The sequence below is a fragment of the Saccostrea cucullata genome, unplaced genomic scaffold (genome assembly GCF_032062105.1).
Source record: "Saccostrea cucullata isolate Sc308-1 unplaced genomic scaffold, CSIRO_AGI_Scuc_v1 ctg267, whole genome shotgun sequence".
NCBI lineage: Eukaryota > Metazoa > Mollusca > Bivalvia > Ostreida > Ostreidae > Saccostrea > Saccostrea cuccullata.
The window spans coordinates 537351-556058 of NW_026934971.1; the positions used below are offsets into that span (position 1 = coordinate 537351).

At 32.5% G+C, this 18708-nt stretch overlaps 3 protein-coding genes across 3 annotated transcripts; 1 reads left to right on the forward strand and 2 right to left on the reverse strand.

The window, feature by feature from the left end:
* Positions 1 to 1577: 1577 nt before the first annotated feature.
* LOC134241650 (uncharacterized) lies at positions 1578 to 4148 on the forward strand. Its single transcript, XM_062723684.1, has 3 exons — positions 1578 to 1953; positions 2304 to 2498; positions 2801 to 4148. Exons 1-3 carry the CDS (start codon positions 1584 to 1586, stop codon positions 3403 to 3405), a joined length of 1170 nt encoding a protein of 389 aa, XP_062579668.1. The 5' UTR covers positions 1578 to 1583; the 3' UTR covers positions 3406 to 4148.
* Positions 4149 to 4665: 517 nt separating this feature from the next.
* LOC134241663 (glycine receptor subunit alpha-2-like) lies at positions 4666 to 9638 on the reverse strand. The gene is made up of 5 exons (XM_062723697.1): positions 9424 to 9638; positions 7754 to 7836; positions 6427 to 6558; positions 5720 to 6141; positions 4666 to 4903 (listed from the first exon to the last, which is right to left on the reverse strand). Exons 1-5 carry the CDS (start codon positions 9636 to 9638, stop codon positions 4736 to 4738), a joined length of 1020 nt encoding a protein of 339 aa, XP_062579681.1. The 3' UTR covers positions 4666 to 4735.
* A 920-nt stretch (positions 9639 to 10558) lies between these two features.
* LOC134241664 (macrophage mannose receptor 1-like) lies at positions 10559 to 15657 on the reverse strand. The gene is made up of 6 exons (XM_062723698.1): positions 15627 to 15657; positions 15029 to 15286; positions 13209 to 13403; positions 12910 to 13117; positions 10740 to 10804; positions 10559 to 10656 (listed from the first exon to the last, which is right to left on the reverse strand). The coding sequence occupies exons 1-6, from the start codon at positions 15655 to 15657 to the stop codon at positions 10559 to 10561; spliced, it is 855 nt and encodes a 284-aa protein (XP_062579682.1).
* Between the last annotated feature and the right edge of the window lie 3051 nt (positions 15658 to 18708).

Here is an 18708-nt window from a genome sequence, read left to right on the forward strand (position 1 = left end):
ATATGAAATATGAAAGCCCTAGCACTTACCATTCAAAAGATATGGTCAAAATTAAAGTTTTTTTCATAGTACGGAAATCTCCAAGTTCAAGGTCAAAAGGTCAAAGTTGTTGGTATCCAATAAAAGGTCTCGCTACAAAAAATATATATGTGAAACATGAAAGTCCTAGTACCTACCGTTCAAAAGTTAGGGCCAAAATAAAATTTTGGAATTTTTGTGTAAAAGTGGGTCAAACTCCAAGGTCAAGGTAAAAAGGTCAAAATAGGTGGTACCCAAATAAAGGTCTTGTCACAAGGAATACACATATAAAATATGACAGTCATAGCTCCACTAAATTTAAAGTTATGTGCAAGGTTAAAGTTTTTGTGACGGACGGACAGACTGACAGACTGACGGACAGACAGACGGAGAGAAGGACAGACGGACAGACGGACAGACGAATAAGATTTAATGTCCCCTCGCTTTCGCGAAAGCGGGGGACAATAAAATAAACCGATCTCGGCACATAGTGTTAAAAGGATCCATAGAGTATAAAATAAACTGATATCGACCATTAAATAAGATAAGTATCTTTGTCTCTTTTTTTATTTATTTATTTATCTATTTACAAGTCAATATGATCATTAAAAGTATGAAAATACTTTTTAGTAATATAATAATGAATAGCAAGTGGGAATAATTTCTCTCAGTAGCTAGAATATATTTTGAATTAAGTTCTGGTCAGGACCAGCCTGAGAACACTTGATCGAATGTTCCTGATGCTCAAAAATCTAGTAAACAGAACTTTTATTCCTACATGATGTTATGTTTGTGATTGGATTCCAACGTTAGGAAAAGCTGGCCGAAATCCGGAAATGTTGGGTGCGTCGATTTACCCAAAAGGACCCAAAAGGACCCAAAAGGAACCCAAAAGGACCCAAAAGGAACCCAAAAGGAACCCAAAAGGACACAAAAGGAAATCAAAAGGACTCGAATTAATATATTATAATACATTGAAAAATAATAATTTGAATTAAATTATGAATATTATATTATAAATTTACCTAAAAATTGGCAAAAACATACATTTATATTGTTGCAACTTTTCTTAAAGAAATAACATACGACTTTTATAACACATCAATCATTAAATCTGGTCAGATATGCTTTGATTTCTTTTAGCTGAATTTAACAAAGTGCACTGTATTATTCTATTTCTCCTTCTGTTTTATTATATCTTATTATATGATATTTGATAAATAAAGAAATAAGTTTATTTAATGACATGTTCTAGGCATATGGTATCGGGGATGGGTGGGGGTGGGGGATGGGGGGGGGGCTCCCACCTCAACCCAAACACGCACTTTACCCTCAAAAAACTAGTTTTAGTTTTAATAAAATATGAAAGTATTCATTATATACCCATTTAATCTCTTTATTTCAAGTCCTTTTGGGTCGTTCTTAATTTCCTTTTGGGTCCTTTTGGGTTCCTTTTGGGTCCTTTTGGGTTCCTTTTGGGTCCTTTTGGGTTCTTTTGGGTCCTTTTGGGTAAATCGACGCACCGGGAAATGTTCGATACAGTCTGAATTTTAGTGATTTTCAAAATGGCTGCCTCCAGTGTGAGAAATTTGGATAAGTCCGAAAACGAGAGAAAAGGGATATTAGATACATTTCATGAAAACTTTTTAAGCAGACATTTGCGTTTTCTAGATGCTGTTGATAAATTCAAATTAGAAGTGACGGTCTTAGGTGCATATGAGATCGGATCTTGCAATGCAGCCGATCCTGATAAGGGGTGCAACTTCAAAAAGGCAGCATGCACACTGAAACCTACGAACAAAAAGTTTGCTCTAGCAAATTTCTTTATTCCTGCTTTCAAAATGTTGCATAAATTTGTAAGAAACAGGGAAATTCCTAATGATGGAAATATGAAACTGCTTCTTGAACGGCTTGTCAAGTTCTTGATACGCACAGGTATATGCATGTAGTTCAAATTTCATAATGAGCAAGTTTTCAATCTGCTATTTAATTTGTTATATCCATACATGTATCAATACATGTAGGATAGGTGTTTTGCTCTTCTCAGCCTGAAATTGAGACCATAAATTTTGCCTTCTGTTTTTACATAATTTAGTTTGGTAAACTGCAGTAATTTGGACATATAACATATACATTTGATACGATCAGCTATAGTCAGTAAAACACATAATTTAATGAATCCTGATATTTCTCTATTTTTTGCATTGAATGTATGTAATCATTTTACTGACTTGAATTAATATTATATATCCAATGTTTAATTATGCTTGCGGTTTATTTTGCAGAAATCCATGCTGCCCTGTCACAGATGAAGGACTGCAGTGATGAGACTGAATTGATCATTCTTCTCATCTTTCATTTGTTTTCTCCACTGTCCCTATCATCCTACTTCACGGTTAATCAATCAAAGTCCAGTCAACCCAAAGTCTGTCCTTGTGGGAAGAAACACAGAAAAATCATCTATGGTGACACAAGCATTGGTAAGGTCTTTAAAATGTCATATACCAGGCTCATATTTTGGCTAACTGCATCCAATTATGTTTACAAATTGAATTTTAAGAACATATTGGTACAATACAAATGTTATCATGATCTTAGATTCAGTACAATGCAGTAAAAGACTGATAAGTACAAAGATCTTTTCCCTAATTATATGTATTGTATATTGTATTATGTCAATGCTGCAAAAATGCATTACTGCGGAGAACTCTTAAAATTTTCAATTTGTTTACGTTTTATTAATCATGTGACATTGTCTCTGACTTGTTCTCCTGTCTTAAAGGTAATACAGATGTTTGGCATGGTACTGTTGATTTGATTATGGAAGGAGCGGATGTCATCATAGTTACACCAGACAAAGGAACCTCAGAAGATTTAGACTCAAGAGAAGCCGTGAAACAAGGACAATTTGACATGAATAACAATTCAGCAGGAAGTAGCCTTGTACAAGTGGCAGCAAAAACAATAGTTCATTCCTTCTACCACCACCAAATTCACCCAGATCATTCCAATACACTTATCCCCTGTATCGGTGTTTCACCGACAGGTTTAATCTTTTACTTCTATGACTCTGTACATGATGTTTTGCTTGGGAGTACACATTTTCCACTGGCTACTTTTTCCCCGCTACATTTAAACTGGACAACCGTTATAGCTGTGTGGATGGTATTGAATCATAGTTACTTGTGCAATGGACTTTCTTCATTAGATATAGATGAAGTTCCTAAATCCCATTTTTTGGACATTGCCAGAAGCAAACTTGATATTTACAAACATGAGTTACAGAGGGGACGAGTTGGAACAAGGCACTTCAGTGTATTCAACCTAAATCCAAATTCATTCATTAATGCCAAATTCATAGCAGCACCCGAGTTAGCAGATCTATAATTCAGCTTATGATGTGTTGAATTCATTTCACCTATCAAAATATACAAAACTAAACAACTGCTAAAGAAAAGTAATATTGTGAATTATTAGATTTTTGTTTTGGTAGGCAATATTGAATTAAGTAGTTGTGTAAAGTGAAATTATTTCAAATTATTTATTTAAAATGCTGTGACATTAAATATTTTTTTGAACATACATTGATATCTTTAAACTGGTATTCAGACATGAATCTTGTATATTAAATTAAACATTTACATTTTGCTTAATGCATGTACTGAAGAGTTAAATGAAATCTGAATTTCAAATTCGATCACCATGTTCACACAGGTTTTCAAGCATTAAATACATGGTCAGGAAACAATTTATTGTCATCTTATGTTCATTCATGTACTTGCAAAAACACACTAAAAACTATATTGTGTTTTTTAAGCTTATTTTTAAAGGATTTTGTTTTGTAGTCAGAGAAAGCTGAAATTTTAGTATATACATGTACAGTTTTCCTAAAAAAAAAAAAATCAGGGGGAATAACTCGTACTTCAGTAAAAAAAAAAAAAATCACTAAGTTAAATTCTGTTGACAAAATTGAAAATTTGACAATTTACTTTAAGCAGGCCATAGCATGAAATGCTACAATAGAAAAAATATAAGAAATATCCCTACTCAGACAATTTAATTGATTCTTTAATAATATTTTTGTACAGAGAAATATTCTAAATTCTTCTCTAAAACTTTTGCAAGTCTTGAGAAAAAAGGGGGGGGGGGGTAAGAGGGGGGTCGTTTTAATTTCAAGCACAAACTATCTCAATTATGGTCCAATTGTTTGAGCAAAGTTTTACAAGAAACACCTCTTAGATGCTTACTTGTGTAATACATGCATATACAACTCTGACACAGTTAGGCACTTCCTCTTTTAAAATCTTCAGTACCAGTGTTCTCTCAACTTAACTCAATAATGAAAAATTCATCATTGTTGTTTGTATTTAATTTTGAAAAGCATTATTATGGAAATCAATAATGAAAAATTCATCATTGTTGTTTGTATTTAATTTGAAAAGCATTATTATGGAAACACTTTGAATGCAAAATACATAAATGACTTATTGCTTTCATCACTCTTTCAATTTGACAATGGAACACATTTTTGTAGAGAGTTTACTTAACAAAGTCAGATATTTAGCCATGTCTTCAGTGATGATCGGACCTAAAACTCCTACTCGGGAGGTACTAGTTACACGAACAATAACTCCATTACCAACTCTCAACATCAAATATACTTTTCTTTAGTAAGATCTCAATTATACATGTATAAGCTTCATAAATGTAAACGTATTCAATGCTTCTTGTCTTTAACTGGCTCCCAGACAAAATAGATAGACCAGTACACAATGTTAAATAAAATGTAGCACAAAGGGAAAACAACACGAGCATGTTGATCCACAGTTCTTCTTCTTTTATTATCCTTATCCATTTTATTGACGATATATTTCTTCTCTGAAACCTGAAATAATTGATAAAAAACATTATTTTGCTAATTTTGCACCGCTTTAAGCTATAATTATTTTCATACGATAAGTAATTAATGCTACAAATGGATTGAAATAATATCTTCATATAATTTGATATAAAAAAAAGCAGGCACATCGTTTCGTTTTTTTAGAAATTTAGGGAATGACAACTAAAAAAAAATCACAAGCAAACAAAACTAACAAGCAAAAGATGTCAAGGGTCCACATTGCTCGCCTGAGCACTTTGGCAAAGAAGAGGAGCAGTATTGAAAAGTTGAAGAATACTTATTGTTCCGACGTTTTATCCTCCATTGAGGCCTTGCCCTACCTCCAGGGGCATGGATTGATTGAAACACATCTGAAATTACTAGTACTCAGAGCGAGGATGCTTTCGAATGTTCATGAGTTTTAACTGTTGAGAATTTTTGAAGATTTTTTTCCGTATCTTAACTACTAGTATGTGAAAAATTTGATCTCTAATAGTGATTCCACCCTAACCCCAGGGAAGGGGAGTGGCCCTTCATTTGAACACATTTATTGAAGGGTAAACGTACTTTGTGCCAAGTTTGGTTGAAATTGGCCCGCTGGTTCCGGTGAAAAGACGAAAATGTGAAATTTTAGCGACGACAAAGGACAAACTTCAGTCAGAATGCTCACTTGAACGTTTGGCTCAGGTGAGCTAAATATGAAAAAGGTCCAAAATCTTATTGCGTGTTTCTGGCAGTAAAAGTATATGTTTGGGTAAAAGTGAGGGGGCATGCCCTCTGATACTAAGTGCCTGTCAACGCAGATGTTCTTTATGCCAATACCTGTATACCGTCTGTTTCATTGCTAGGAATGGAGGCCATGCGTTTTATTATGTCACTGAAGTTGTTTGAATAAGGGGTACCGGCTTCTTTATCAAGCGCCTTTTTAAGATGCTGGCGGGTTTGAACATTAATATATGCAAATTCAATCACGGCAAGGAAAACGAAACCGAGGCTCGCTGCTGTCCACACATTCATTGCTGTTATATATGAAACGTTTTGGACACTGATATATTCATTCTGTGTCGTCATTGCTAACACAGTTAGAATTCCCAGGGATGTCCTGGCTGCTGTAGCCTCGATATCGATCCAGAAGGAAATCCATGAGAGCGTGACAATGAGCATGGACGGCACGTACATGTGAGTGAAGTAGAAGCCATTCATCCGAGTCAAGTATAGGTCAAGTCCTATACAGGAGTAGTTATCTGCAAGTTGTATAATGTTTTTATACATAAACAACACGATTTAAAAATGCATGTATATAAGCAAAAGGTTGGCAAAAAAAAAAATGATGACTGAATTATGTGATCAACATGTGAAAACAAACAATTTTAAAAGAATCTCATCATCTCGAGCACTTATTTAATTTTCAAATCTCCAAATGGCTCCGCTGTGAAATGGCATACATGTATAATGGAAATAAATTGTATTTGAGCAAAACATTTTTCTGCTCTTTTCAAAATTATTATCAGATACATGTATTAACTTACATCCCATATATTTCCGATCACATTTGTAGGCTACAGTTCTGTCTACCGTGAACTGTGTTAGTTTTATGTTGGGACTGAGAATCGCAGGCGAAGAGGCCCAGCGCACCTTCATATATTTAGCACTATGGCCATCTATTTAAAATATGTATATGCTATAAGCTACATATTTAAATCTGGTATATATACATGTAACATCTGTCAATGCTTATTAAACTACTATTAACACAAATTGATATAAACTAAAATCTGCAGACGATATAAATTTATTCATTTTGTTTGATGTTTTGTCACAGTTAATGCACATGTCAAATATGAAAGCCCTATCTTTTCTCATTCAAAAGTTATAAGTAACAAGATGCGTTTGTGAAACACTGATGACCCCGTATGGCAACATAACGAAGATTAAACTTTTCTTAAATGCAAATTAAAAAGTAGGGTCTTCTCACAAGAAATACGATGGTGAAATATGAAAGCACTTGCACCACCTGTTCAAACGTTATGGCCAAGGATAAGTGTTTGAAATGTAGGTCAAACTCCATAGTCAAAGAGTCAAAGTTGTTGGTTTCTTAAAAAAGGTCTCGTCACAAGAATTAGATTTGTGAAGTATGAAAGCCATAGCCCTTACCGTTCAAAAGTTATGGCCAAGGTTAAAGTTATTAAAAAGTAGGTCAAACTCCAAGGTCAGAATGTAAAGTTCTTGATATCCAATGAAAGGTCTTGTCACAAGAATTAAATATTTGAAGTAAAAAAGCCCTAGCCCTGACCCTTCAAAGATATGGTCAGTCTGTTTTTTAAAAGTAAGTCAAACTCCAAGGTCAAGACCAAAGGATCAAAGTTCTTGATATCCAATGAAAGTTCTTCTCATAAGGATTACATATTAGAAGTATGAACGCCCTACCTCTTACCGTGAAAAAGTTGTGGCCAAGGTTTAAGTTTTTGAAAGGTAAGTAAAACTCCAAGGTCATGGTCAAAGGGTCAAAGTTGTTGGTATCCAATGAAATGTTTTGCCACAAAGAATACATATATGAAATATGAAAGTCCTAGTTTCTACCGTTCAAAAGTTATTGTCAAAGTAAAACTTAAAATTTTTTTGTAAAAGTGGGTCAAACTCCAAGGTCAAGGTTAAAAGGTCAAATTTGGTGGTGCCCAAAGAAAGGTCTTGTCACAAAGAATACAATGTTCATACTAGTATGTGAAATATGAAAGTTTCAGCTCCACTAAATCAAAAGTTTTGGGCAAGGTTAAAGTTTTTGTGACGGATGGACAGACTAAGACGGACAGACGAATGAGATTTAATGTCCCTTCGCTTTCGTTAATTTATACTTACAACTCTCTATTGTTAAAGAGCAGACCTGTTTATCCAGGGGATACTTCCTCAAGTCCATGTGACAGGAGTAGGTTCCCGTGACTCTGAAAAGGGTTGGGCAAATTTTTTTTTGGTATCACTTATAGAAACATTCTATACATGCTTGTCCTGTTTCTTGGTACATACAAATTAACAATTCAAAGAATGAAGTCTAGCAGAAATTTTTATTATCTGTCACTATATGTATTACTATAGGTATGTTCATGAATGATTGTCAATAATGGTGAAAATTGAAGACAAATTGATTTTCTTAGGACGAGAGAGCAAATAAGCAAGATCTTTTGTTGTTGATGAAAATTTCAAATTCACGTATCCACCGATATGAAAGAAATCTTAAGAAAAAACAAGTTGTGTTTGTGAAACACTGATGACCTTGCATGATAGTGTTTTGAAGGTTGAAGTTTCTCAAATGCAAGTTTAATCCAATATCGGGATGAAAAATGTTTTGACCCCCCCCCCCAAGAACTTACTCTCAATGAAAATTCCTGTGAAATATGAATGTCCAAGCTTTAACCATTAAAAAGTAATGGCCAAAGTCAAGGTCAAAGGGTCAAACTAAAGGTTCCCAGGGGAAGGCCTTGTTATAAGAAATACACATTTGAATTTGAAATCTTGACATGGTCAGGATTGCCATCCTCATTGGCCAGGATTGATTTTTAATGAATTATATAGAACATGACATGGTGGTCTTCTATGGCTTCCCATAATCCTGACTAAGACATGTTATCATTCCTGACTTGGTCAAGATTGAATCATGACCGGACCAAGATAGGATGGCCGTGTTATCAATCCTGACTTGGCCAGGATAAGATGGCCATGTTATCAATCTTGACGTGGTCAACATTGAATCATGACTTGGTCAGGATAGGATGACCATGTTATCAATGTTGACTTAGTCATGTTGTCAATCCTGACCAGGTCAAGATGGTAAAAATCATGACTTGGTCATGTTTGAAATCTAGACATTATGAGGATTGCCATCCTTACCGGCTAGGCTTGGTTTTGAATGAAATATATAGAACAATACAATGGGGATTCCCCTATGGCTTTCCATACTTTTGGTATCAAAAGGAAGGCTTTGTTACATGGAATACACCTATGAAATCTGAATGTTCAATTGCTAACTGTTTAAAAGTTCTCTTCAAATTAAAGATTTAATCAAAAGTAGGCTAAACTTAAAGGCTAATTATAAGGTCAAAAGGTCAACTTACAGCCATATGACAAGATTTTATAACAATGAATACACATTAGAAGTATGAAATCCTTAGCATTAACTGCTCTATAGTCATTGCCAAGGTTTAAATTTGGTAAATTCTTGCAAAATTGGGTAAAACTCTAAAATAAAGAGGTCAAATATGTTGGTACCCAAAGAACAGCTTCTAAAGTTATACACATGCGAAATATGAAAAGTCATAGCTCCAACCAATGAAAAGTTATGTGCAATGTTAAAGTTTTTGCGGACGAACAGATAAAAAGACAAACAGCTAGGAAACCAGATTGACAGGGCATAAACTATATACCCCCGTATTTTCAATAAATTTATTAACTTTGAAGAATTCTCAATTTTTAAAATCGAACAGAAGGGAAATCGATTGAGTTATCTATAGTTAAATGTTTTATGCAGAAATTACCTGATACTATGTAACAGTTTGCCCTCAGGTAATATATTTAGCATTCTGTTTGGAACCGATACGCTGTGAAACTGAGCTGATTTTTCATTTAGGAAATAAATATCTGGCACCCAGATGGCCTCCATAGCAGAGTGGGGTAGTTCAAGAAAGGTAACTCCACTTGTGTTATATGTCAGTCGCGAATCTTTCCATCGTTGTCGCAGGAAGAAGCTCATCTCGAATTCCTAGATTATTAAATATGCATCTCTTTGAAGACAATAGTTAAGTTTAGTGAAATATACATGTATACATAGTTCCTCAAATTTATTAAAGACATCATCTTTAAAAAAATGTTTGGTTGCCCTTTCCCGACCTATTCTCTTTAGAGAAGTGGACAGGCTTTCGCCTACATGTATATCCATAGATGGATGTAGTCGAATTAAGAGAATATTCCTGACCATCTGACTAAAATTAGCCCGAGTCAAAACATTTATTTACATTTCAGGACACGGTATTTTTTTTCTTTTTATTCTTCTCATCCCGCGTCAACACATCTGTTGAAATTTTCTAGAAAACAATTCCCACCTACCTACCGACCAAATGATTTTACCCCCAGTCAGAAGAAGGCAAAAAAAAAAAAAAACATCACTTAATGGCCTGAAATTATCCCAAATTATATTTTATGCATTTTGAAACTGTGATTTGATCCTTTATGAAATACATATGAAGTGTTTTTCTGAGATTTAACGATATAGATTTATTGCATTGTAGCATCACTAGGGACCTTCTGAATGTAATATTTATAAATTAATCCATACACCTGTCGATTTATTAACTGTCCCAGCTTAATTAAAATATTACTTTATTTAATATTATATTAAATGCCAAAATCAAAGGGCTGAATCACTGTTACTTTTGTCTGTCGGTTCTGGAAAAGCAATCGGAAATAAGGTTTTAATGTTTATCAAAGGTTTGTCACTTCGCCATTACGTACAACGTCGAACATGATCGAGATTGAAGATAGAATGTATATTTGTACCAGAATATAAAGAAAGATGTTTGATCATTACTCTTAGAGTAAAAATGTTACAGTAAAATGTTACGGCATTCAGTAAACGAACTCCTCTATCGCTGTGGCCTTTACGATTAAGATGTGTTACTTGTATAAATTCTTAATACCAACCATTGTTTTGTCACTAGAGAAATCCAGACTTAATATATATAACTGCACATAGTCTGTCACAGGACCATCTCCTAAAGGTTTAAAAAGTGAATCAATATTTTTAAAATGAGAATTTGAAATGTCAAAGTGCAAACAAGTTTGAAAAAAAACTTACCCGCATCATCAGTCGGTGAAATCCTCTTATCATAGTGTGCCAGTAAATCATCTATAATTTTCTGTCTAAAATAAATGTTTATTATTTTATTCCTACATATATGCCAGTGTTTATGTATATGCTAGTTCCTTGACTTAGCTTCATTACTTCCACCAATAGAAAATAATTTTTTAACACTTACAGCACACGAAGGTAAGCAAACATTACTTTCCGTAAAATTTTAAATCGTAAAAAACTTTTTTATATAAAGTGTACCGAGTCATTGTCTTTAAAAAATAAAAAAATGAATATTTCTATATAAAAAAAAATAGAAACCAAAACTTTTACTTTTAAAATATCTTATTAAAATTTGAAGAAAAAAATAGACTAATGAAAATCTGACTTACTTGTTGATTATGTTTGTATGCAATTCAACAAACTGAAAGAACATTGGCAGCACAAAACAAAATGTTGATGGCATCCTCACCATCTCTCAATGAAAACACGATAGCTAAATGTTCCCCGGAAATTTAAGTTTTTTAAAAAATAAATCCTTGACAAAGCAAACATTACATTACGAAATTTTAAAAATATTTTTAAATGCGCCGTTCAGAAATTGTTGATTTGTTTTAAATCAGTATCCAGAAATTTAAAATTCCATCCCACTCAAACACGGTATATTTTCTCATGAATAATGGCCACTATTGATAAAAAATGTCAATGGTGCCTTAATTCCACTGAGAAAGTCAATAACGTGTATATAAACAATAAAATTCAGACATTCTTTCAAAGCCTGTACATTTATGGAGAAATAGTATTGTGATATTAAAATAACTCAAATTTATTCTGAAAGGCCATAAAGTAATAGGATCAATTTTAGTTTAAAATAACTGCTTTTTCAGTAAATCTGAAATATGTATCAAAGACCTTTACTTTTGATTTTCTTTTCTGAATATTAAGATAACTATGACTCATCTGCCTTAATTAATTCAGTAAAAGTTTAAGACTAAATATTATTTTCTTCATGACAATTTGTTAGTGCAAAAAAGTCAAATAATTTCGTTTTTGAAGTAATTTGAAATTTCTTTGTCACAATTTTGAATGGGTCTTTTCAAGATAGATTAAGGTATATTTGGTTCTACTGATTTATTTGGGAAAAAATAGAGGGGGGGAAAAGTGATTTATATTCTAGACACAATTTCTGTGTTAAAAGGTCATATTAAATATATCATAAAAGAAAGTTTATTGACCCCCATTTTTGTTTTTGAATTTTAATTAATTTAGTGTGTAGATACTAAAAAATACTTGTCAAAAAATCTTTCGCCATTGGAATGCAGGAACCAACCAAAATAGTCAGGTAAAGCAATTTAATGTACAATGTATAGGTTCCACTGATCAGAAAGTTAAAAAAAATGGGTGTGTGAAACTCATGCATTGTAATCCTCCACAGTATTTACATATTTACATAAAGTAGATCAAAACCAAATCAAAAACGTACTCACCAAAAAAATTGCATAATTTGTCTACTTTCATTCCAAGCTCTGTTAAACTTCTTTGAATTCTAATATTATGTACTTCACTACACTGCATAACAGCTTTAACTGGATTTTAGTTTTGGGTATCAGAGGTATACATTATTTTATAACATATCTCCGGAATTAGTATCATAGCAAATGCTAAAACACGCACAGACCATGCGTACATTTTTCATAGAAATATTTATAATACAGCAAAACAATATGCAATTGATTAGTCATAGCATTTGCCAAAGGCTAACTGTTACCAATTGCTTTGCAAAGCAATCTTGAGTTAAATATCATTTTTAGAATGAATATTTAAAATATCGTAAAATTTACTATATTTTAAAGGGAACTAGTTATTCAGACTCATTCTTTACTATGAAACAAACTGAACGAACATGATTAAATTTAAGTATCATCCTGTCAGTGATGATGAATTTTGAGCTAATGCATGATTCGACTGGTGCATTATGGACTGATAAAAAACATTTGATCTTGGTAGTCCCAAATTGTCCCATATTATTTCAACACACTATTGCAGGCTACTAGTGCAGTGAATTTACAGTTGAAAGTTACAAGAAATATTCTTTTTCTAGCATTATAAAATCTTGAGTTAAATAGCATTTCTGGAATTAATATTTAAAGTATGTTATCGTCGTTACAAAACTGACGGCACTCGTTCGCAAATGAATCCATGGGGAATAGTTTCACCAACATCATCCCACAGTCCTTTATATGTTACAGTCAGTGCAATAGAAGAACGATAGCTTTGAGGTTCCCCGGGATACCAGTGAAATGTGACAATTTCTCTTCCGTCGGAAAAAGTCCAGATACCATTGTTTTGTTTTTTACCGTCAATTCGATATTTCGAAACAGAGCCTAAAAATGGCAAAAAAAAAAGCCCCAAGAATATATAGTTATTTTGCTACCAGAGAATATGCAATGAAATGTCATGTAATTACTTCCTTACTTGTTGTTTGTAGTTTTAATGATTCTACAAAAAGTTGTTTCCTGTATGTATTGATTCTCAGCAAATGGCCATTACTTTGTTGACAGGATGTCACAGCATCAGCCTTGGTTAAAGCCACAGCATTAATTTTATAACACAGAGGGATCAAAGGATCGTAGACATATCCATGTGATGAACACTCGGATTGAAGTTTATCTAGTAAGACATTTAAGGAATGAATTTAATAGCTACCCATTTTATACGGTATAAACTGGGTTGGGGCAGTTTACGCTTTATAAACCGCGAAGCGGTTTATAAGAAAGCGTAAACTGTTCCAACCCAGTTTATACCGTATAAATGGGGAGCTATTAAATTCATTCCTTATGATTTCATTTTCATTCAATTGATGTAAGAAAGAAAGATGATTGTTCCAACAAAATGACTTCAGTTTGTACAAAATTTGAATGTAACGTCAGGCGGATTGATACGTTTTTGACGCGCGTCATTGTGACGTAGGCAACCCATTTTATACGATATAAAATAATTTTTTATCCAATCAAATACAGTGTTACAACCAGAATTAAATTATATACAAATAGGTGACGAACTAACATGCAGCTCCTTATAAATTACGTCATCTTAAGATTAATAAAAAATAGGCTGGACGATACAGTCCTGAATCATATAGTAATTATAACAATTACTTGTGATTAAAATGCTGCTCCTTTAACACCGTCACATATGGTACAAGTGTATATACATCATTTAATATGGCATATTTCAAATACATTACCAAATATTTATCCGAGATACCAAGGGAACATGTTTTCTTAATAATCTTATCGGAGATCATATTAATTTACTTTGAAGTAGAAAATTTTTTAATTATTAAGTCTATATATTAAACATTTCGAATTGTCCGAATTTCCCCTGGTCCGAACTAATATTTTTCCTGAAGTAAACAAGTAAACATTAGTCTCTAAATCTAATAAAAAAAAAAACTACAAAAAATCAAGAGAATTTTAGCGGTCAATATCTTGGCGTTTTATTGAACGCTGAGTTTGTATTACGTATAATAATGAGTATGCACGAAATATTCCAAATACGAGCGTTCAATATCGAAAAAATGTCGTTCTGGTGAAATTCTCCGAGTCAAATTAAAGAAAAGAGGTGGTATCTAGGTAAGATGTGTTTATTATTTTTTTTTTACACAAAAATGAAATTACTAATTAAGAATTTAGTACGTATTAGACCCACTGAAACCTAAAAAGCAAATCATAACGTTCTGTAGGGTGATCGGAATGATGCCTTATTGAACACTTATAGGACAAGCCTTAATTTAATACATCGATACCAAAATAATCATTAATTTGAGTTTTTTAGTGGAATAATTATTATAAATTATGAGGAAATGTTTTCGCTATATAATAAAGGAGTTATTGAACTTATATTGGTGAATATTGGTACAAGCTGTCTGTACAAATACTTATTACTCAAGGCATCTTTGTTCTTGAAATGCTGTAAAAGTGATTAAGTTTTTTGAAGGTCACTTCTCGTGATTTGAAGGAGGAAAAATTAGGATCTAAATCTTTTGAATTCAATTTCCTGAGTAAAAAAAGTGTTGAGTTGCTATAGGTCTGAAATTTCACATTTAGTAGAAGTAAGTGGGAAATCAATTCTACTAGACCGACCTCTGCATCTCACGGAATTAAAAAAAATAACCTCCAAGAAGATAAATGAGTTCCAAATGAAATGATGATTAAGATTCAACAAATTGTTTAACAGTTTTTGTCTAAGACAACATTATTGCTGAATATTTGATATGAAAACAGAATAATTACCAACTATATCAAAATGAAACACACTGTATGACTTCGTAAAATATGACTCGGTGGTATAACTTTCACTGAACTGTTTGGATGCTTCCAAAGTCACACAGTGGGTTCCATTAAAGAAAAACGAAGAACAAGTTGAAGAAGCGTGACACTCTCGTCCACACATTCCCAGCATCTGTTTGGACGTTAACTCAATGGGTTTAACCGTTGGGTTTGTATTCAGTTGTCTAGCATATGTTGTATGTTTGTATGACTGTGCCGAAACTAAAAGTAGCAATAAAATTATGTATGATTTTGGCTTGTCATTTAAATCTTTTCCGGAGCATATGATTATATAGGAAAATAATCTTTTTAATTAAGTAAACAGAGAAAATATCAAGTCGTCTTTAATTCCCTTATTATTCAATGGATTGAACACAGGAAAACATTCAAATTCAATAAGTGTTTTTATGAAAATTGTTTTTAATAAAATTGGACAAAAACGTTCCTTCTCAAAATTGATTTTTTTTAAACACCATTGCATGGTATGCACATATATTATACAAGATACACACAATTAAAGTCTTCATATTCGAAAATGGGATTTGATTTATATTGTACATACCTTCATTCAGAAATAACAGCAGTATAATCATGTTCAATGCGTAAACCCTATCAGAACAGTTTCCGAAATGTGAAGTTTAACATCAATCGCAATAAATATTCGAAAATTCTTGGGAGACTGAAAGTCAATTAACAGACATTAGCAGAAACTTTAACCACTTAAAAATTAATTTTTCTGCTGAATTATGCTTCAAATGATCGTTTCTTGTCTGCACATAAAAAAACGTCATGATAAACAGTTAAGATAATTATGCTTGATAGGTTAAAGGGTTACTCTAATTGCTGATTATGATAATGATAATTGCTGATCATTTTGTGCAACGGGTTGTAAGTGGATTTCACACATTCCAAAAAGGAAAAAAATAGGCTAAAAGATCTTTATGTTGATTTTTCATGAATAATATTTTTTTAATTTAAACTTCAAGCACCGTTCTACAGTTGATAAGAGCGTCGTTCAATAAATAATGGAACATGTCATCTAAAAACCAGAAAAGTACGTAATACATAACTATGCTTTACACTTTCGATCCCCAAGGCATTCCCTGTTACCCTTTACTCATGTTAGGTCTTTTTATCCATGAACAGAAAACCTCAGCATATACTCATCTTTCGGGGTTCCCCAAAGACACTGATGGATATAATTTCCCACGAAATTCCTGACATTGTACAATCTATTATTGTTTTCATGTGTTTGGGGAATAAAACGATCTTACAAAGGCTTAGATCTAGCTGATATGAGCGGTGGAAATGTCCTGTTTACTTTCTTTTCTTCAAAATCTTATTTATTTCTCTAAGCTTATTTGCAACTGCAATGTCAGTGACAGGAAAAATACCGTGGTCACCGAAACAATGACTACCGTTGCAGGAAATCAGCTTAACTTTACTTACTGCAATTCGAACATCAAAGTTACAAATGCTAGTCCTTTATTTGGATGTATGTACATGTTCTAAAGGACATATCTTATTGTTTTCTCTTCCCACTGTTTTCCCTCAATTTTCCTTCAATTATGTACTGTTTAATTCTTTTAATATTAGTTTATAAATACATGTCATTTAAAACACAATTTTGTAAATTGTATCTTGATCTCAAATGGAAAGAACTAACATAGGTCATTGGCCTGCTGTTCAATCCATGTTCATTGTATACTTTTTTGTATATTATGAATAAAATACTTCTTAAACTACACAGATTTGAAGTTAATATCTTCTCTAATTTTCTGTATGGTATTACGAATTATATATTTTGATAGCATTTCACACAAAAATATATTAAAAATCTTATTTCGTCTAAACGTTATTGAAACTTCAAATTTTTGGATGGATTTGATTGACACATCCTTGCACTATCCCAAATTTTAATTTTATTCTTATTACCGAGGAAAAGTGGCAATCTTGTTGTGTATTAATAAAAAATATTAAAACATGTGATAACAAACAGTTTCAAAAAAATCTCATATCGAGCATTTATCAAATTTTCAAATCTCCATATGGCTCCTCAATTTAGTAGCACACACATATACTAGAAGTGAATTATATTTGAGATAAAAAAAATTCTCTTAAGTTGAATATTACAGCATATTGAGGAAGCTTTAAACACCAACAAAAACTTCTTTGACTTGGAGGGAAAAAATTATCATATAAAGGTGTGCATGTTGAAACTTTGTCAATCATTTATAACATACGATGCCTGCCTTATTTCCACAGGAAAAAGGTTTTTAAAAAACAGTGCACTATTTGTGAGCAGAAATCACTGCTGTTTACTTGCATTGGAAAAATTAATGAAAATAATGAAATTAATTACTTATCCTTGTTCTTATATAATGCTAAAAATATTTTAATATATTACAAATCATGTAATTAACTGAAATTACATTTTTGAAAATCTTACTTCTAAGGGCAGATCACTCTAACTGCATAAAGCTACCCTATAAGTAGAACTTTTTAGTGTGCAGTGTTTAGACCTTCCTTAAATAAATAGGGAAAGATGACGATGGAAAAGCTGAAGTATATCATTAGCTTAGTCATCATTTGACGGTTTAAGCCTTAACCAGTAAACCATCCAAATATAAAACGAATTCGACAGACTCTGAAGTTTCATTTGAGAAAAATATCATGTTGACATTATTCTTAACTCTTTATTGTGCTATTTACGGCTTCACATTCGGTTTATTGATCATATCATTCATTCATCATACAAAGAAAATTAAAAAAATTCTTTCGATCAAAAACGAAATTAAATGTAGAAATCCAAATGACTAAAAACAAGATCTACTTGATTTAAAAGGAAACACAAAACGCATTTGTGTTATTATCCTTTTCTATTCCCTTTCTAAGCTTGCTTACATACATGTCCTCTAATCTAACGTCAAACCTCTCATCTGTATTGACGTTTGATTGTCTGCGCCATTGAGTTTTCCTTTTTATCCTATTTACTTATGTATTTTTCATTGCACACAAATTATATCATTTCATAACGCACAACAATTATTGTTTGCCAAGGGAAATCAACAAGCTGTTGTTCTGCATTAACTTTTAGACTGCGCATGTTTTTTAAAAATCCTTTCCTATGGTTGTTGTTGCTATGTTCAATTAAAAAAAAAATTAAACTTCGTACAATTTACATGAAACCCATTGCAAATGCTTCGGATATACATTTATGTCCTATGCAATACACTGCTTTAAAAATTGAAATAAAAATGGATGTTTTTTTTTATTGTAAACAACATTCACTTGAGACAGTCCAATAAGTTCTAAGAGAGTGCATTATGAACACAATAGGTTATAGGCCTCAAACTGTCCATACTGTGAGAAGAAAGAACCATGGTCGGGCTTAACGGCCTTCCAACAGTTCTTTCTTCTCACAGAATGAACATTTTTTGGCCTATATTCATTGTAATTGGACAATTACAGGTAATACAATTTTTGAATATCTGACTAAAGAATATTTAATCACAAGGCCTGGGATTCCAACACCATTGTGTTGTGATTGTGAATGCTGAAAGATTGTCTTCTTTTGAGGGAGAACGCATATTCTTTATGTAAAACAAATGCAGACATGAAGAGGCCATTCTCAAATGATATTT

Bases quoted from the DNA above. Each gene is read 5' to 3' on its own strand.
- LOC134241650 (XM_062723684.1), top strand. From the start codon at position 1,584: ATGGCTGCCTCCAGTGTGAGAAATTTGGATAAGTCCGAAAACGAGAGA. The intron at 1,954-2,303 runs GTATATGCATGT...TTTATTTTGCAG, and splicing joins CAAGTTCTTGATACGCACAG to AAATCCATGCTGCCCTGTCA. The intron at 2,499-2,800 runs GTAAGGTCTTTA...CCTGTCTTAAAG, and splicing joins CTATGGTGACACAAGCATTG to GTAATACAGATGTTTGGCAT.
- LOC134241663 (XM_062723697.1), bottom strand. From the start codon at position 9,638: ATGAGCTTCTTCCTGCGACAACGATGGAAAGATTCGCGACTGACATAT. The intron at 7,837-9,423 runs GTAATTTCTGCA...AACCCTTTTCAG, and splicing joins AAACTGTTACATAGTATCAG to AGTCACGGGAACCTACTCCT. The intron at 6,559-7,753 runs GTAAGTATAAAT...TATTTTAAATAG, and splicing joins CTCTTTAACAATAGAGAGTT to ATGGCCATAGTGCTAAATAT.
- LOC134241664 (XM_062723698.1), bottom strand. From the start codon at position 15,657: ATGATTATACTGCTGTTATTTCTGAATGAAG. The intron at 15,287-15,626 runs GTATGTACAATA...TGCTACTTTTAG, and splicing joins GCTGTTATTTCTGAATGAAG to TTTCGGCACAGTCATACAAA. The intron at 13,118-13,208 runs GTAAGGAAGTAA...TGCCATTTTTAG, and splicing joins ATTAAAACTACAAACAACAA to GCTCTGTTTCGAAATATCGA.